Source organism: Neomonachus schauinslandi, chromosome 14, assembly GCF_002201575.2.
Source record: "Neomonachus schauinslandi chromosome 14, ASM220157v2, whole genome shotgun sequence".
NCBI classification, from domain to species: Eukaryota; Metazoa; Chordata; class Mammalia; order Carnivora; family Phocidae; genus Neomonachus; species Neomonachus schauinslandi.
The window spans coordinates 75,902,019-75,920,516 of NC_058416.1; the positions used below are offsets into that span (position 1 = coordinate 75,902,019).

General features: G+C 49.2%; 2 protein-coding genes across 8 annotated transcripts in view; both read left to right on the top strand.

Annotated features, from left to right (window-relative positions):
• The first annotated feature begins 1,827 nt into the window (after positions 1-1,827).
• LOC110592510 (2'-5'-oligoadenylate synthase-like protein) lies at positions 1,828-15,671 on the top strand. 3 transcript variants are annotated; one of them, XM_021703526.1, is made up of 6 exons: positions 1,828-2,032; positions 5,142-5,424; positions 6,560-6,735; positions 9,983-10,224; positions 13,185-13,332; positions 14,680-15,671. In XM_021703526.1, exons 1-6 carry the CDS (start codon positions 1,835-1,837, stop codon positions 15,178-15,180), a joined length of 1,548 nt encoding a protein of 515 aa, XP_021559201.1. In that variant the 5' UTR covers positions 1,828-1,834; the 3' UTR covers positions 15,181-15,671. The 3 variants fall into 3 exon arrangements, with proteins under 3 accessions (XP_021559201.1, XP_021559202.1, XP_021559203.1); XM_021703527.1 differs by lacking the exons at positions 9,983-10,224; positions 13,185-13,332 and having other exon boundaries at positions 1,835-2,032; XM_021703528.1 differs by lacking the exons at positions 9,983-10,224; positions 14,680-15,671 and having other exon boundaries at positions 1,835-2,032; positions 13,185-13,280.
• A 1,007-nt stretch (positions 15,672-16,678) lies between these two features.
• The window catches only part of C14H12orf43 (chromosome 14 C12orf43 homolog), an 11,188-nt gene continuing 9,368 nt past the window's right edge, over positions 16,679-18,498 (top strand). For all 5 annotated transcript variants that reach the window (XM_021703529.1, XM_044921129.1, XM_044921131.1 and 2 more), the window contains exon 1: positions 16,679-16,826. In XM_021703529.1, coding sequence (XP_021559204.1) covers positions 16,685-16,826 — 142 coding nt within the window. In that variant the 5' untranslated portion in view covers positions 16,679-16,684. The remainder of the gene's footprint in view (positions 16,827-18,498) is intronic.

The window sequence follows — 18,498 nt, forward strand, 5'->3', positions numbered from 1 at the left end:
GCTCGAGCCCAGGACTCCGAGATCATGACCTGAGCTGAAGGCAGATGCTTAACCAACTGAGCCACGCAGGCGCCCTCCTGTTGGGACTATTGCAGTAGCTTCTTCACTGAGCTCCTGCTCCCCTCTCACTTCCACCGCCAACCTCTGCTTTTAATCTAAACTCCTCCCCCCCACTCCACAGCCAGTGTGATCTCATTAAAATGAAAGTCAGGCCATTTCACTCCTCTGCTTGAAACTCTCCAATGGCTGCCCATTTCATTCAGAGTAAAAGTCAGTCTTAATTAATGGTCTTCAAGATCCTACACTATTTGCGCCCCAACCTTTTACCACTTAAACCTCATCTCCTCGCACTCTTTCCCTTTGGTCATCCCATTCCAGCCATGCTGTTATTCCTCAAACCCACCAGGCAACACTGACGCCACAGGACCTTTGCCCTTGCTGCTCCTTCTGCCATGAATTATCGTCTTCCCTCTGGCATACACAAGGCTCACTTTGCCTCCTTCATGTCTTTGCTCAAATATCTCCTTTTTAGGCCTTTCCAACCACCTTATTTGAGACTGAACATCTAAACAATCCTACACGCGCGTGTGCGCGTGCACATACACCTACACACCATATATCTTAACCTCTTGCCCTGCTTTATTTTTTCTGCTTAGCACTTCTCACCATCTTATTTACTACAATTTGACTTATCCTGTTTATGGTCTGTCTCCACCATCAGAATGTAAGCCCTCTGCAGGCAGGGATTTTTGTCTATTTGCTGCTGTATCCCCAGCACCTGCCTGGCACATAGTAGCTACTCAATAAATACTTGTTGCATGAATGAATGATGGCACTCTAATATTCAACCCCTGCCCACCTGTCCAGGCACATCTCTCACCTCTCTCCTCTTACCTTCTGTGCCGATGCATATTTGACAACGGAATCCCTGAGCACACACCAAGGTCGTTCAGACTTCTACTTTGTCTGTGGTCTGCCCTCCTCTTCCTCCTGGCCAGATCCCCAGTCTTTTAAGGCTCACACTGGGCTCTCAGAGTCTCTTGTCCATCTCCTCTACTGTTCTGAGAGCCCCTTGGGACAGGAACCACGTCTTATTTTGTCTTTTTAACATATTGGCGCCTAGCAGGTGCTCAATAGGTATTTAATGAATGAATAATAGTATTTGCATTTATTGAGTGCTTTCTGTGCTCAGTGTTCTCATGCTTAATCTGGACAACAACCTATGGGGTAGGGTATCATTACTAACCCCATTTTTATGGATAAATTATGGGAGGGTCAGAGACGTTAAGAGTGTGGCGAAGGGCAGACTGGAATTGAAAGTCTGTTCTAAGGGACTCTGGACTCTTGGCTTCCCCCTGCTCAACCTTACCGACCGTGAGCAAGTCCCCGTCTTTCTGAGCCTCAGTTTCACATGACAAAGTGGGGTGACTGGTTTGATGAATACCATCCCACTCTGACCTACTGGGAGCGTTGCCTCCTCTAGGGCCAAACTCAAGCCAGTTTCAGTTTCCAGATGTCATCAAAGGGAAACTAAAGCTGAGAATGGAAACTGATACCAAAAAGATTAGGCTGGGAGCCAAGCTTGTTAAGGTGGCTCCAGAAATCCCAGCTGGACTCAGTGTCCCTCAGTGCCCCTGCCGCAGCAAAGGGTCTCCAAGAAGAGGAACCCAGATCAGCCCAGTCACTTCCTGGTTTCCTCTCCACTCTGGCTCCTTTGCCCCCCAGGTTGCTGGCGGTCAGCTGGAGGAAGAGCATCCTTAAAGAAGTGGGCGTGCAGGGAGCCGGGTAGGTGTGTGGCCATATATCTGTGCTGCTGTGGTCCTCTGGCTCAGAGATGGCTCTGACCATGGAGCTGTATGGCACCCCTGCCTCCAGGCTGGACTCCTTCGTGGCTCAGTGGCTGCAGCCCCACCGGGAGCAGAAAGAAGAGGTTCTGGAGGCTGTGTGGACCGTGCAAAAATTCCTGAGGGAAGAGCACTTTGAGGGGGATTGTGGACTGGACCAGAAGGTGCGGGTGCTCAAGGTGCTCAAGGTGAGATCGGCCCCCTCCATCCCCAGAGCAGGGCCAGGCAAAAGGCAGCATGAGAGTCCTCATCCCAGAGGATGCTGGGGACCTCTTGCCTCATTATCCTTAGCCCATGCTGCTGACATGTCAGGGCACCCCACCTAGCTGCCTGCACCCTACCCTACTGCTGCCTTAAGCGGAACAAGACTGGTAAGGAAACTCATGATAATAGTTCACTTTTCTGGGATGCACTAGCCTAACCCCTTAACATACACTAGCTCTAATTCATGCACCCTGTGAGGTAGGCACCATCCTTTTCCCATTTTACAGATGAGCAAAATGGAGGTTCGGAGCCTTAAGATTCATAATGACCAAATGCAGTGCAAGGTCTCTGATTCGACCCTGGTGGGAATAGACCATCCACAAAATACAATTTGGGGACAAGTAGGGAAATTTTAATATGGCCTGGATATTAGATGATAGAAGGCAGTCATTGTTGATTTTGTTAGGTGTAATAATTTTGTGGTTATGGCCGGGGGAAATGCTCTCTTTGGCTGAATACAAATGCTAAAGTATTCAGAGACAAAGTTCCTTGGTATCTGTAATTACTCTAACGTGGTTTTGATGAAGCAAATGTGGCAAGGAGTTTAAACTTGTTGAATCTAACTGGCTGGGTTTATGAGTGCTCATTGGAGTCTTTTCCTGTTTTTCTATGTTTTAAGTTTTTGATTAGAAGAAGGTTTCTTTAATGGAAGCTCAGAGAGGTAAGGTGACTTGTCCAAGGTCACACAGCTAGTGGTGGAGCTGGGATTTGAACCAGGATCTATCTATTCCACAGCCAGTGCTCTAGGCTTCCCCCACTGATTTTCCCCAACACCCTTCCTTCTGCTGCTGCTTGTCCTAGCTAGAGTCAAAATTCAAGGGGTTCAAAGCTAGAAATGCCCTAGAGAATCAGACAGTCTCAGCCATCCCTTCATTTAAACATTAAGGAAACTGAAGCACAAAAGGGGTGAGAGATGTCCCAAGTTCACACAGTGAGCTAGGGGCAAAGGCAGGACTAGAATTAGGGTGCCTGACTCCCAGCCCAGTGCTCTAGTTCTCTCTGCAGGGCCAGCCACCTCAGGGAAAGATTTAGAAATCTCAGGTCCCCAGCCCTTCTTTACACCCACCCCCAGCACCTAGAGTCTGAGGCCATAGGATTTAGACCAGGGTTTGAACCTTGACTTCTTTCCTTCCCAGCTGTGTGATCTTAGACTCCTTTCTCAAACCTTCTGTCTCATCATCATCATCATCATCATCGTTTCCTCCTTGTCCAGCAAAAGCCTTGTCAATGTAGGCTAAAAGATTAGCACATGGTAAATGCGCCAAACAAAAGCATTGTTATAAATTCTTGCTCTGAGTCCAGCAGATACTCCCAGCCCATCCCACCCGTAACAATCCTGAGGGTGAAGTGGATGAAAAGGGGGATGTCCAGAGACTGGAGGATGGTACCAACAGAATCAGTTTTGATGACAGGAAGTGGTATTTACCCAGCCCTCAAATTCTGCCTGCAGACCATAGCCACTCCCCCCTTCACCAAAACCATAAAATAAAAGAGATACCCCCAAAACAATGGTAGAGGAGAAATAATGCTTTATTCAGGTTCTAAACCCTCTTCCCACCCCCACAAAAACCCGGTGAGCTGGGCTGGTTCACATGTATGAGTGCTTATCCTTGAATGAGTTGGGTTTAAATAGATTTGGGCTAGAACAAGTCATGAAACTTATTCTAGAATGTTCTTTCTTCTCCGCCTGGGTCTTCATTGAAAAAGGCAGGAAGTCTAGGCATAGCTTTCAGGGGGATGTGCCCTTCGTCCACACACAGGGTTCCATCCCCAGCCCTGCCAAATGCTGGGGCCCAATGAAGGTGCAGAAAGAGAATGCAAAAGGAAGGGGAAAGAAAAGATGGCGGACTTCTCCTCCTCAGAACCAGGGCCTGGCTCAGGGACTTGGGGCCTGGGAAAGAAAGAGGTAGAAGAACCACACTTTGTCTTCTGACCCTTTATCTGATTATGACTATGACTCCTGGCCATGAATCTACTGCCTCCGCTTTCTCATCTGTACACTGGGGACAATTACACTAGTCCCCACCTCAGTCAGTGGGTGTTAGGGTTAAAAGATATTGTGTGCATAAAGGGCCTTCAAAAGTGCCAGACACTGTGAGTGTTCAACCCGTGATGGTGGGATTATAATCAATCCACCGGCCAGGAGAGGTAGCCACCCTGAGGCCTGGGTCATCGCTAGCAAGTCCATCTCCCAACCTGGGGTGAGAAAGACAGGAGGCCAGAGAGCTGTAGGGCTTTGTATACCAGAGGCAAGAGGGGCTGGAGAGCAGGTCTAGACTCTCAGAACACCAAATAGACCGCTTCCAAATAATTCAGCTCAGGCTCCTTCCATCCAGATGGGGAAACTGAATCCCAGGCAGAGCAGGGATGATCTAAGTCAACGAGACAAAGAAGAGGACGAGAGACACATGGCTGACTACTGGCATGCCAGGCACATGGCAAGCCCCCAGCACACCTCTTACCTAACCCTCGCAAGAACCTAATGACTCGTGTTCCATGGTTACTCTCATCTCGCAGATGAGGAATTAGGGCTCACAATTAAGGATCACAGCTGAGAAACAAGGGCAAGAATCAGGGTCAAAGTCAGGCTGCCCATGGCCCTTATCCACCAGGCAATCCTGCTCCCCACGTTTTAATGTCATGAAATGACTCAGATGCACAGAATGCTCAGAATACCCTGTGGAGTAGGCATCAGCAGTCTCTCAGAGGAGGCATCACCCTGCAGGTGAGCACACCCCATCTCAGAAGCAATACAATGTCATAAATAAGGAGCTTGGGCTCTGGCGTCAGGCTGCCTAGGTTTGGAGTCAGGCTGCCTGAGTTCAAACCCAGGCTCTGCTGTGCACTGTGTGTGACCCTGGGTGAGTGAGTTCTCTTGAAATCTCAGTTTTCTCGCCTGTAAAGAGGGAACGCTGGTACCACCCACCTACCCTTCTGGGCTGTGGGGAGCATTGGGTGGGATAATTCACATAAAGAGCATCGGGGATTCCTTGGCACAGGCAGGCGCAGGTGACAGGGCTCTGTGTTCCACAGGTAGGCTCCTTCGGGAACGGCACAGCGCTCAGGAATAGCTTGGAGGTGGACCTGGTGGTGTTCCTGAGCTGTTTCCACAGCTTCCAGCAAGAGGCCAAGCACCACCGAGCCATTCTGAATCTGATGCGGAAAAAGCTATGGTATTGCCAGGATCTGCTGGCCCTTGGGCTCGAGGATGTGGAAATCGTCCAAGGAGTCCCTGATGCTCTCGTCTTCACCATCCAGACCAGGGGGACTGCAGAGCCCATCACTGTCACCATTGTGCCTGCCTACAGGGCCCTGGGTAAGGGGAGGGGAAGCCCATCAGACTCACACACTTGCCATCCCAGGCAGGCCTGAACTCCCTCACTTCTCGTTCATGGCCACATGCAGACTCCTGCAGTCATCTGTTCAACCCACGTCCTGAGCTGGGGGCTTGGCGACCACAGGACACGAGACTGGCCCAACTCGGGCCATTGTGTCGCTCAACTTGGGAAACACTTATCAAAGAATCACATGGATAAATACATGATCGCAAGAGGAGATGAGACCGGCAGAGGGGAAGGTGTTAGAAGCAGAACCTGGGGTCCCTTCTGTGGCATTTATCACGGGTACTGGGGCCTGTCATTGTTTGGGCTTTTCCAGAAGCAGAGCCTGAGACAAGGGTGTGAGGATAAGCAGTCACAGGAAATGCTGAGAGGGAAGTAGGGGAGAGGGACAGGGAAGGGAGGAAGCGTCACAAGGTCACCATCACGAGTCGCTGGGCTTCGTGCCCCTGGAGAACTCTAGGTGACAGCGCAGAGTACCCCTCAACTGAATCCCAAGTGGGATGTTTATTCCCCAATTTCCCATCACCCTTGGCTGAGTTCGTCCTCAGGCAAAGAGCCCTCAGTGTTTGGAGTAAACAGTATGAGCTACAACCCCAGACGGATCAGGTTTCATCTTGTGCCAGCTTCTCGTACCTAGAGCGGCTGCCAGGATCGGCCTTGTAGAGAAGGTGTCAGAACTGGGATCCCACTTGGGTAAGAAAGAGAGTGCCCGCATGTATTAGTGATGCATGCCCCGGAGGCACGCCCTTCAGCAAATGCACTTGAGGGGTCCAGCTCTCTTATCTAGACCTGCTTCTCTGCTCCTGGTGTCAGGAGGTTGGAATTACTCACTGAGAAAGAAATCCCAAACAGACATTAAGGGAAACTGGGGTGTTGAGGACCTTGAGTGAGGACAACAGTCCTTGAGTGGCCTGGGGAATGGCAAGCCCACTTTCGGTTCTCCAGAAGGACAATCAAGTAAGGCAAACCTTGATTCTCTTAAACTGTGAGGTGTCCGGTTTCTGTGGGGAGACAGTCCAGTGAATTAGCAGGCCCCGCCCCCCACCACCACTTATCAACCTGGAGCTTCCTAAATCCCCCACTCTCTACCTTTGCTCCTTCCCACGCCAGAGCCTTCTGTTTCCAACTCTCAGCCACAGCCTGAGGTCTATGTGAATCTGATTGAGGCCCACGGTTACCCTGGAAATTTCTCCCCATCCTTCAGCGAGCTGCAGAGAAACTTCGTGAAACATCGGCCAACCAAGCTGAAGAGCCTCCTCCGCCTCGTAAAGCACTGGTACCTGCAGGTGAGGGGGCTGCCAGGATGGGGGCACGAGGGGGCGCTGGCAAAAGGTGGGGAAGAGAAGGCCTGGGCCTGATTTGCCATCCCAGGGACCTGCATCAAGGCGGGGAGATGGTAGCGGGGGAGGGGGCGGAAAATGCTAATCATTTAAACCGTAAAGTGAAATAGTGGAGAAGGTGGAGGAGGAGGAAGAGGAAAAGAGAAGGAAGGAGAAAAGTAAGGAATAGACAATATTTCCCAGGACACAAGTGTTGGTAACACCCCAGTTTTGGTCTATACTGGTGAGCATCGACTTCACTGAGTTCTCCGGATGTTAGTTAGTGTCAGCTGGTTAAGGACTGACAAGAGCAAAGTTTCCGTTAATCGCACCCACACCAGTTTCGCCCACAAATAGCTGTGTTCTCATCACGATCATTACCAAGTGAATATATCTGTAACAGCTAATTTTTAGACTTCACATGTGATGGCTTGCATGGTACCAAGTACAGTGCAAAATATCCCAATGAATGAAGTCATCTAAACTTACGAAAGTAAGACTCAGAAACAAACCCAAAAGCTAGAAAGGGGGAGAAAAAGATGCTTTCTTCTATCTATCTATCTATCTATCTATATATATATATAAGATGCTTTCTTATATATATATATAGATAGATAGATAGATAGATAAAAGCAGAGGGGGCGCCTGGGTGGCTCAGTTGGTTGAGCGACTGCCTTCGGCTCAGGTCATGATCCTGGAGTCCCGGGATCGAGTCCCGCATCGGGCTCCCTGCTCCGCGGGGAGCCTGCTTCTCCCTCTGACCCTCCCCCCTCTCATGTGCTCTCTCTCTCTCATTCTCTCTGTCTCAAATAAATAAATAAAATCTTTAAAAAAAAAAAAAAAAAAAAAAAGCAGAGGTACCTGGGTGGCTCAATCTGTTAAACGCCCAACTCTTGATTTCGGCTCAGGTCATGATCTCGGGGTCCTGGGGTCAAGCCCGGCGTGGAGCCCCGCACTCAGTGGGGAGTCTGCTAGAGGATTCTCTCTCTCACTCTCCCTCTGCTCCTCCCCCCTCACTCGCTCTCTCTCTCTCTAAAATAAATAAATAAATCTTTAAAAAACAAAATCAGGACATTTCCAAGGTTAATAAGTTTACAGTACTCTGTTTATGGTGGGGGAAAGAGCCATTTTCTTCTTACACGATTATCACATCAACCGAGGTTGTGATATATCTTCAGACATCAGTATTTGCCAAAGCCAAGAATAAAACTGGTTTTGTTGGTAAGTCAATCACTTACAGAAAATGATGTGAGGTTTTGTGGCTTTGGAGAACTAGAACTCCACAGAATGATTCATTTGCTTGCTTCATCTGTTTAAGAGTGCAAAGTGTTTTCTTCCTACAGGTGATAGGCACCTTTTTTTTGTAATGTCCACAGGACAATATATCAGCTTTGCTTCTAGAACCCTCCCTTCTGTTTCTGTTCAAGCCTCCTCCTTAAAACAAAAATTTGATCACATATGGTTTCTCTCTCTCTTTTTTAAAAGATTGATTGATTGGAGAGAGAGAGAGAGCACGTGTGCGTTCTTGGCGGAGGGTCAGAGGGAAAGAATCTCAAGCAGACTCCCCGCTGAGCGCAGAGCCCAATGTGGAGCTCAGTCTCACGACCCTGAGATCACGACCTGAGCCAAAATTAAGAGTCGGCCACTTAAACAACTCACCTACGCAGGCGCCCCTAGAGAGATTCTTTTTTTTTTTTTTTTTTAAGAAAGATTCTTTAGACAAGAAGTGACTGGTATCGGGGCACCTGGGTAGTTCAGTCCTTAAGCGTGTGCCTTCAGGCTCAGGTCATGACCCCAGGGTCCTGGGATCGAGCCCCCACATCAGGCTCTCAGGCTCCCTGTTCGGCGGGAAGCCTGCTTCTCCCTTTCCCACTCCCCCTGCTTGTGTTCCTGCTCTCACTGTCTCTCTCTGTCAAATAAATAAATAAAATCTTAAAAAAAAAAAAAAGTAACTGGTATCAGTTAAAATGCTTTCTTTTGCAAGTAAGAGAAAAACCAACTCAAACTGACTTAAATAATAAGGACAATTATCAGCTTGTGTGTGAAAACCCTCAACGGTGGGAAGGGGGCTTCAGGCACTGTTTGGTGGGATATCCAGGCCTGTTTCCCTATAATACCCTGGGTTCTCTCTCTCTCTGTTACCTTGGACTTCAGGCTGGTTTAACCTCATGATGGCAAAATGGCCACAGCTATTCCTGCTCTCCCATCCACACACAGGAGATTTCTCTTCTTTCGGCCACCAAACCAAAGAACTGGGCTTCACTCAAGTTTAGCCAGCTTACGTCACAAGCTTCTCTTGAACTAATCACTTAGCGAGGAGAATAGGTTTATGCTGAGGACCCTGTTGGGTCAGGATCCACCCTGGAGTTGAGGGGGGTGGTAATCCCATCCAAACAGCACGGCTGCTATACAATGGAGAAGAAAGAAATACTTCCTAGAGCACTCTGTTCCCCACAGAATCTCAGCTATTGCCAAGTTCTACAGGAAGCCTCCCACCGCTCTTTTTTTCTATCAGCTAAGAAGACTTTTCTTTAAAGGAACTCTTTCAGAAGCCCAGTACAGTAAAATTGATAGAAATGGGGCTGCTTGGCCTGGGATCTAGTGGCAGAGGCCAGCGCGCTCACTCTTTGGGACACCTCTTCATAAGTTGATTCCAGGAGTTGTGTATGCATACTTCGTGGGGCACCTGTTGGTGGAGAGTGCAACTCTTGATCTTGGAGTTGTGGGTTGGAGCCCAACATTGGGTGCAAAGGTTGCTTAAAAATAAAACCTTAAAAAAAAAAAAAAAAGAATAGTTTGAAACCCGCTGGACCAACTGAGCCCCTTAATTCTTTTTTTTTTTTTTTTAAGATTTTATTTGTTTGACAGAGACAGCAAGAGAGGGAACACAAGCAGGGGGAGTGGGAGAGGGAGAAACAGGGAGCCCGATGCAGGGCTCGATCCCAGGACTCGATCCCAGAACTCGATCCCAGGACTCCGGGATCATGACCTGAGCCAAAGGCAGACGCTTAGCCGACCGAGCCACCCAGGTGCCCCGCCCCTTAATTCTAAAACAGGGAAACCATTTAGGGCCAGAAAGGGAAAGTGAGTGGCCAAGATCATACAGCCAGCAAGCGGCAGAGCTGAGACAAGAAGTTGGAAATTTTCCAGTTTCTGGTCCATCCAGAGCGATCCTGACACAGGATCTTGGGGTCTCTCCTGTCTCTTTCAACAGTACGTGAAAGCCAAGTGCCCCAGGGCTGAGCTACCCCCTAACTATGCCCTCGAGCTGCTGACCATCTACGCCTGGGAGATGGGTACTCAGGAAAATGAGAATTTCAGGCTGGACAAAGGCTTCACCACTGTGATGGAACTACTCCAGGAGTATAAGTTCCTCTGCATCTACTGGACCAAGTACTACACATTCCAGAACCCAGTCATCAAGGATTTTGTCAGAAAACAGCTCAAAAGAGACAGGTAATGGGCCCACTGTGTCTGCTACATCTCACAGAGAACAGAAAAACCAGAGGCAAAGGCGGTATCACATTTAATGGGTGGGCTTTCTCAGGTAATGGGCCCACTGTGTCTGCTACATCTCACAGAGAACAGAAAAACCAGAGGCAAAGGCGGTATCACATTTAATGGGTGGGCTTTCTCAAGTAGAATCGTACCGGCATCTCAAACCAACACGGGACCCATCTTAAGTTGGCCGCCTTTCAAAATCACCGGGTGGGCTGAAGGGCTGTAAGCCGTCTCCTTGTACCTTAAGGAACCCCACCTTACTTAGCTCTCTTGCTTCCAAAAGACCATTTCGGTGCATTCTAGCATCAGCATGGAAACGTGGAAAGAATCACGGAGAGCCAGGTTTCATCCCAGCTCTGCCTTTTTCTCGGCTCTGTGAGCCTCAGCTCCTCATCTGCAAAACAGGAGTTAAATGGCACCTATAATGCAGGCTGTTGTAAGGGTCAGAGAAATATGTAAAGGGCCTACGGTGTCTGGTCTATGGTAGATGCCGCAGAAATGTCCACTATTGTAGTGCATGTAGGTCTACGTAGCCCCAGCGCCCATCCCCAACTTCTGGATCCTCACCATTTATGTGAAGGCTGGCTCAACCTCCAGCAGTCAGCACTTGTGTCCCTTTTTTGCCTGAGGGCTTTCAGCCTCCCCCAGTGGCTGGTGGAGGCTGGTGGATAAATACCCCAGCTCCCTCCCATCTCAGATGGAAGGACTCTCTCTGGGTCACATGTGCTACATTGTTTCCCAGAGCCCCTGCGGTAGGATCAACCTCCAGTTGCCCACAGTGGTAATCACCTCAATACAAACCCTTCATCGGTGTCCTTCCCTTCCTGTCTCACTCTCCCACTCCCTTACTGGTATTTCCTGACCTATCCTTCTGAATCAGCCACTGGCACTCAAATTCTTCTCTTGGGATCTGCTTCTGGGGAAACCCAACCTGAGACAACTCTTTATATTAGAAGCTCTAGGTCAGTGCAAGCAATATCCCAAGAATATTTATTGTTCCCTTATATGAATGTTGGGCCTTTTTTTTTTTTTTTTTTTTTTTAACAAGGAAGAAAAACCCAGTCTCCTGGAGAAGAGAGGATTTATTATAACGATGCCCAGAAATTTGAGGTTTGGAAACCATCAGGACCTGAGGCTAACCTGTAGACACCCCCTTTCTCTGCCACTCCCTCTCATGATCCACATGCCCTCTTTCCTCTGAGAAGCCTCTGCTTCTCTCCCCACACCTGCCCTGCTCCCCTCTTACTTCTCTTTCATGAGGGACCTCCATCATCCTTGGTCCAAACCCCAGAGGGAACCAGTCTACTCATTGGGCCCAGGCCCTACATGTTGGGTCACCCGGCCAGTCACTTTGAGTCAGGTGATCTTACCCTATAGGACAGCCTGGCACTGCTCCCTGTTTCGGGCAGGGCTATTTCAGGGATGCAGGAATGTTGGGAGTAGCAAACATAGAGCCTACAGTGTCCCGCACACTCCCATAGTATACTGTCACCTTCTGTCATAGATAAAATCACAGCTCCCTCCTAAGCCAAAAGCTCCTGCAGGGCAAGAGCCAGGTCTTAATCATGGGCTTGGCATCCAACACATGTGGTCACCCCAAGCAACCGAAAGAGGCTGTTAGATCCCCTTCAAGCCAATATTCTTTTTTTTTTTTTAAGTTTTTTTTTATTTATTTGACAGAGAGAAAGACAGCCAGAGAGGGAACACAAGCAAGGGGAGTGGGAGAGGGAGAAGCAGGCTTCCCGCGGAGCAGGGAGCCCGATGCGGGGCTCGATCCCAGGACCCTGGGATCATGACCTGAGCCTGAAGGCAGACGCTTAACGACTGAGCCACCCAGGTGCCCCACCAATATTCTTTAGGTATTAATTCACCATTTATATAGAAGAGAGACACTTGGTGGCAGCCCAAACTTTCTCTGCTGAAGCAGACCAGATGGGTAAGAACACCCATTTGCTGGGGCGCCTGGGTGGCTCAGGTGGTTAAGCAACTGCCTTCAGCTCAGGTCATGATCACAGGGTCCCGGGATTGAGTCCCACATCGGGTTCCCTGCTCAGCGAAGGAGCCTGCTTCTCCTTCTCCTTCTGCCTGCCGCTCCCCCTGCTTGTGCTGTCTTTCTCTGTCAAATAAATAAAATATTAAAAAAAAGAATACCCATTTGCTGGCTGTAAGAACTGAGAGAAGTCTGTGCCTCAGTTTCCTTATCTGTGAAACGGGGACAACAGTAACAGCAATAACAATAGTCTCTCCCGGGGCGCCTGGGTGGCTTAGTCGGTTAAGCGTCCGACTCTTGATTTCAGCTCAGGTCATGATCTCAGGGTACTGGGATCGAACCCCACATCAGGCTCTCACTCAGTAGGAGTCTGCTTGTTTCCCTCTCCCTCTACCCCTCCCCCTGCTCATGCACTTGCTCTCTCGCTCTCTCTCTTTTAAATAAATAAATCTTAAAAAAAGAAACCAATAGTCTCTCCCTCTTAGAATTGTTATAAGGATTAAAACAGGTTAATTCACGTAGGGCTTGACCCAGTGCCTCAATAACTATCAGTAGTTGGTGGTGGTGTTTCTATTATCCAAAGCAATTCGGCAGCCTTGGCCTCAAACTTACATATGTCCTGCTCAGCAAAACAAAAGCTGTGGACTTAAGAGGCCCCGCCTGCCTGAGCAGGCATCTATTATGGCTACAGCATGCCCTTGGGGATCTCAACACTCCACATGCCGAAAAGGAATTCTTGGAAATATAATCATCCCCATTCTGTTCCTTTCCAGCAATGTTCTTGGGCCTTCCTGGACTGACGGCCCCGGGGCTCTGGACCCAGCATACTCTCAGTGGTTTGATTAGATGACTGCTTGAGTAGGCTTCTTTCTGGCTTGCTGGCCTCCAGACCAGAAAGGCCTGGGAACCTCTCCCTGTGTTGCAGGCCCATCATCCTGGATCCAGCTGACCCCACCCACAATGTGGCCGAAGGGTACAGATGGGACATAGTCGCTCAGAGGGCCTGCCACTGCCTGAAACATGACTGTTGCTATGACAACAAGGAGAACCCGGTCCCCAGCTGGACCGTGAAGGTAATGCCTCCTCCATGGGGCTGTCAGGGGCTTGAAGCTCAGAAGGAGGTAACTGCACAGAATTTACCTATTTACCTTCTGTGTCGATGGCGCCAACAAGGCTTTAGAGCCAGACAGGCCTGGCTGCAACACCCAGCAGCTCTGTGAACTTGGGGGCGTTTTGCAACCCTCTGAGCCTCAGATCGGTTCCTTTCAAAGTCATGTTCTCCTTTTTCTTTCTCTTTCCCATAACCTACTGGAGAATCGGTCATGCTCCCGATCACGGAGCACATGAGCTGAGGCCAGGCAAGTGAATTCAGCAGCTATTTTGTGCCAGCACTGGGGGCTGGTGGGGACAACCAGCCGTGGTGCCAAAGTCAAACATGGCTCCTACTCTCAAAGAACTCACTGGATTTTGGTAGGAAGCAAGCCCTTGAAACAAATTTGCATGAAACTGCTAGAAAGAAAAGAATTGCCAGGGAAATTACTCGGGGAACAAAAAATGCTAAATAATATTATTATGTAATGGCAAACCTACCGTACAGTCAAAGATCATAATAATCAATTTTATTCTATTCCTATCGTACTTAGTAACTTGTCAAGCACTTGCCCCAGGACAAGTGTGTAAAACAGAGAGTTTTTTATTTTTATTATCACTATCTTGAATGTTATCATCCCCACTTTACAGATGAAGAAACCGAGGCTCAGAGAGGTTACGTGAATTAACCAAGATCACACTGCTAAGAGCAGAGCCAGGATTTACGCCCAGGCCAGGTCTTTGTGGGGCCCACCAGCCAAGTGAGGCCCACAGACACACTGAAAAGTATATGCCTCTGGATTTTTCCTGAATATAAAAACCACTGTGCAAAGATGTTTATCTTGAAACATCAGAAGACATGGGAATTCTGGGCCTATATTCGTTCTGGAAAAGATCAGTTAGGGGTCCAGCCCTCCCCAGCACACCTTCCAGGTGCTGTTCTTCAGCCACCAGAGACTCCCAGACCCTTGAACATGACCTCTGGTGGTGGCGAAGAACAGACTTTGGAGTCTGACCGACCTTGGTTCAAATACCTGCTATGCTCCTCACTACCTCCCTGACGGTCAGTAAGTCACTTAACCCTGCTCAACCACAATTTCCTCATCTGTACAAGGGGATAATAGGAACCAACCTCATAGGGCTGGTGTGAGAATGAAAGGCATTCAGAAGAGTGTGACAGGCGCCCAGTACAGGGCCTGGAAGGTGGTTGGCACAACCCAAATGTGTTGCTGCTGCTGCTGTTGGAAACATGGGGACAGGTGAGGGGGACCTTCGCACGTCAGGCAGAGGAGTGTGGAATTAATCCCCTCTCCCTCTTCTCTCCCTTCCAGACGGCACGGGACATCCAAGTGACAGTAGAACAGTGGGGTTACTCAGACTTGATCTTTAGGGTGAACCCTTACGAGCCCATAAAGAAGGTTCAAGAGAAGATCTGGCAGACCTGGGACTCCTTGGGCCTGCAGCATCTGTCCCTCCAGGAGCCTGGTGGCAAGCGACAGCTCCTCAGTAGCCAGTGCTGCTTGGCCGATTACAGCATCTTCTCCAACATTCGCCTCTATCTGGTGGAGACCACCTCCTTCGAAATCCAGGTCTTTGTGAAGAATCACGATGGGGGGAGCCACGCCTATGCCATTGACCCCAAAAGCTTCATCCTGGGCCTGAAGCAGCAGATTGAAGACAAGCAGGGGCTGCCCAGAAAGCAGCAGCAGCTAGAGTTCCAAGGTCAAGTCCTGCAGGATTGGTTGTCTTTGTGCAGCTACGGGATCCAGGACAGTGACACCCTTATCCTCTCCAGGAAGAAAGCTGAAAGGTTTCCATTTTCACCCAGCTAATCTGGGACTCGGCATATCAACCACTTCTTCCAGCTCTCCCCTGGGGAGGTGCCATGTCCTCACCAGCTTTGTACACAGTTAGCCTAGCCCTGCCAGTGGAAGAATGAGGAGGGATGTGAGACACTTGGTATACAAAGGACAATGGCCAGACCACATAGGACGACAGGATTCTGACACACAACCTCTGCAGCCCCCAGCCCGGGAAGCCAAACCACCACCTCTGCAGCAGTCAACCCCGAATCGTCAGGACTTGGTCACTGTCAGCTTCCCTAATTCCACCTCACTTCCAACTTAGAACCAACCAGAAAAAGCCAAATAAGCCCCCTAACCAATCACAGTGAGGACGGCCTGCTTCTAGTTAGCTACCTACTGCTTCCCCATGCCGACAGCTTCAATCAGGACGTACCCGAAGCCTTCTCTTTTTTCCACTATAAAGCTTTTGCTATCTTGGAGTCTCTGTCAGTCTGCAGGAGACAGTGGCTGACTCCCTTGCAATAGGAAGCTGGGAATAAATAACCTTTGTTTATTCGCTTTTGGATGGTCTTAATCTCTTCCCACGGGTGCTAATGCTGTCCTGGTGATTCTTGCTGAATCATTTGAGCCTCCTAATTCTGGGAGATGAAGATTGCAGGGAAACTGAGATGGAGGGAGGCAAAGTCAGGGACGGGGAGGATGATGAAGTGTAAAACAACTCTCTCAACTCCTGATGCACACACACAAACAGTACATAATGGTCCAAGGATATTAGGAAAAGAACAGTACCTCTATCATCACAGCACTTCATGTGATCAGGTTTACTCCATTCACCCAATAAAAAGTTTCATTCCCCCCCTCCCCTTTGCCCGGATTCCTTTTTAAATATATTTTTTAAAGATTTTATTTATTTGTCAGAGAGAGGGAGAGAGCCTGCGCAGGAGCAGGGGGAGGAGCAGGGGGAGAGGGAGGGGGAGAGGGAGGGGGAGAGGGAGGGGGAGAGGGAGGGGGAGAGGGAGGGGGAGAGGGAGGGGGGAGGGGAGATCCCAGGACCCTGGGATCAGGACCTGAGCCAAAGGCAAATGCTTAACCAAGACTGAGCCACCCAGGCGCCCTCCTTTCGTTAATTTTTGATGGACACAACAATCCAAATTTTAACAAGTTCCCTATGGTGTTTCTCATGCCTAGAAGAATTTGGTAATTACTGAACAAATGGATAATATTGAAACTACATTGGATCAAAGCCTAGGAACCAGTGCTGGTTCTGTTATTAACTCCCTGTATGACTTTAGGCAATTCCTTCTCCTCTGTAGGTCTCATTCGCCTCATCAAGAAAAGGATGGAGAAGTTCACCTCTTAGGCCCTTCTAGCTCTCACCTTTGAGGAAACCCTTTGGGTGGTTCGTGGCCAAGGGCGGCCGGAGTCGGAGAACTACAATCCCCACAATACCTTGCGCCCCTCCGCCCTTCTGTGGTTGTGGAGAAGGTTCGCTAGTAGAAGTGCTCCCCACAATCCTTTGCGGTAGCTCAAGATGGCGGCACCCTCTAGCACCCTGAGCGATTTGGAGAGCAGCAGCAGCAGCGACGCGGAGGAGCTGGCACGGTGCCGCGAGGCGGCGATGCCGGCCTGGGGCCTGGCGCAGCGCCAGGGAGGGCCGGAGAAGCCAAGAGCAGGTAGGAGGCTGTGTTCTGGGAGTCTGGCGGAAAGGCATGGGGTCTTCCCCTGGGGTCTCAGAGGATGGATGGTGAGGAGGGTGTGACCGGGGCTCGACTTCTCTCCCTGAGAAAGCTCCAGGGACTGGGTGGTACTCAGATTCAAAGAGCGGGCAGGCTGGGGCGCCTGGGTGGCTCAGTCGTTAAGCGTCTGCCTTCGGCTCAGGTCATGATCCCAGGGTCCTGGGATCGAGCCCCACATCGGGCTCCCTGCTCCGCGGGAATCCTGCTTCTCTCTCTCCCACTCTCCCTGCTTGTGTTCCCTCTCTCGCTGTGTCTCTGTCAAATAAAATCTTTGAGGGGGGGGGGGAAAGCGGGCAGGTGCAAGAGGGAGGGTTATTCCATTATCCCAGTCAGGGAAACTGAGGCACCTGAATGTCTCTTCCCTCTGCTTCCTTTGGTCCATCGTCACTGCCGCGCTCTCGCAGTCCGCCATCTCTCCGAGATGACTGCGACAGCCCCCCTTACTGGATACCGGTCTCCAGCCTTACCGCGCGTCCAGCGAGCTCATTCTCAGACCTTGGGGCAGCCAGCGAGCTGAGTCTTACAGGTGTCTGACCGTGACTCTCACTACTCTGAGAATAAATCCGAAGCCCTTCAACATAGGGATTCCTAGTCATGGATAGAATCCAGAGGATCCGTGAATTTGGAATCGGAAAGATATTTCTTTTTTTTTTTTTTTTAAAGATTTTATTTATTTGACAGAGAGAGAGATAGCGAGAGCAGGAACACAAGCAGGGGGAGTGGGAGAGGGAGAAGCAGGCTTCCTGCCGAGCAGGGAGCCCGATGTGGGACTCGACCCCAGGACCCTGGGATCATGACCTGAGCCGAAGGCAGACGCTTAACGACTGAGCCACCCAGGCGCCGCTCGGAAAGATATTTCACCTTTACTTTCATTAACCTGCATTTGAAATTTAGCATCCTTTTCTGTCATGCATGTGAGCCACAAACTACAGTCGTTTGGGCAATACCTGTTACTTGGTCCTAACAAAATCACAGATTTTCATATCCCATCAGTCTTTATGTATCAAAATATCACTTTATTCACAATTAGATGTTGGGAAAAAATAATTTACACTCATCCCTGCTTTAATATTGCAGTCATTTTTAGGCCCATCGGTAGATCTTAATGCATTAATAAAGACAATGCATTAATAAAGAAGCACATACATTACATTAATAAAGAAACACATGTTGCAGGGTTGCAGGGTTCTTGTTTCACAGAGTCAAAGAATGAATTTGGCAGACAAAGGGTGAAATGAAGTGAAGGTTTATTAAGGGAAGGTGAGAATGGAAAGGAAAGCTCTCTAGAGTGAGAGGCAGCTGGAATGGGTTGCCACTGAGGGCTTTTATCCTAAATATCTTGTTTATAACATTTAGGACAAGGTGGATTTGTAAATATTATGAAAGTATCTTGTCTATATTTAGAACAAACCAGATGGATTTGTTTTGTTCCCTGCTGTCTGGTTAATATCTTGTCTATAACATTTCCCCCACCTCTAGGATATCCATGAGCCTGGTCACATAGCCCACTACCTGTCTCTTGCTACCTAGCCTCACCTGTCCCTTACTCAGTGATGTGCCAATTTATTTATTTATTTATTTATTTATTTATTTATTTATTTATTTATTT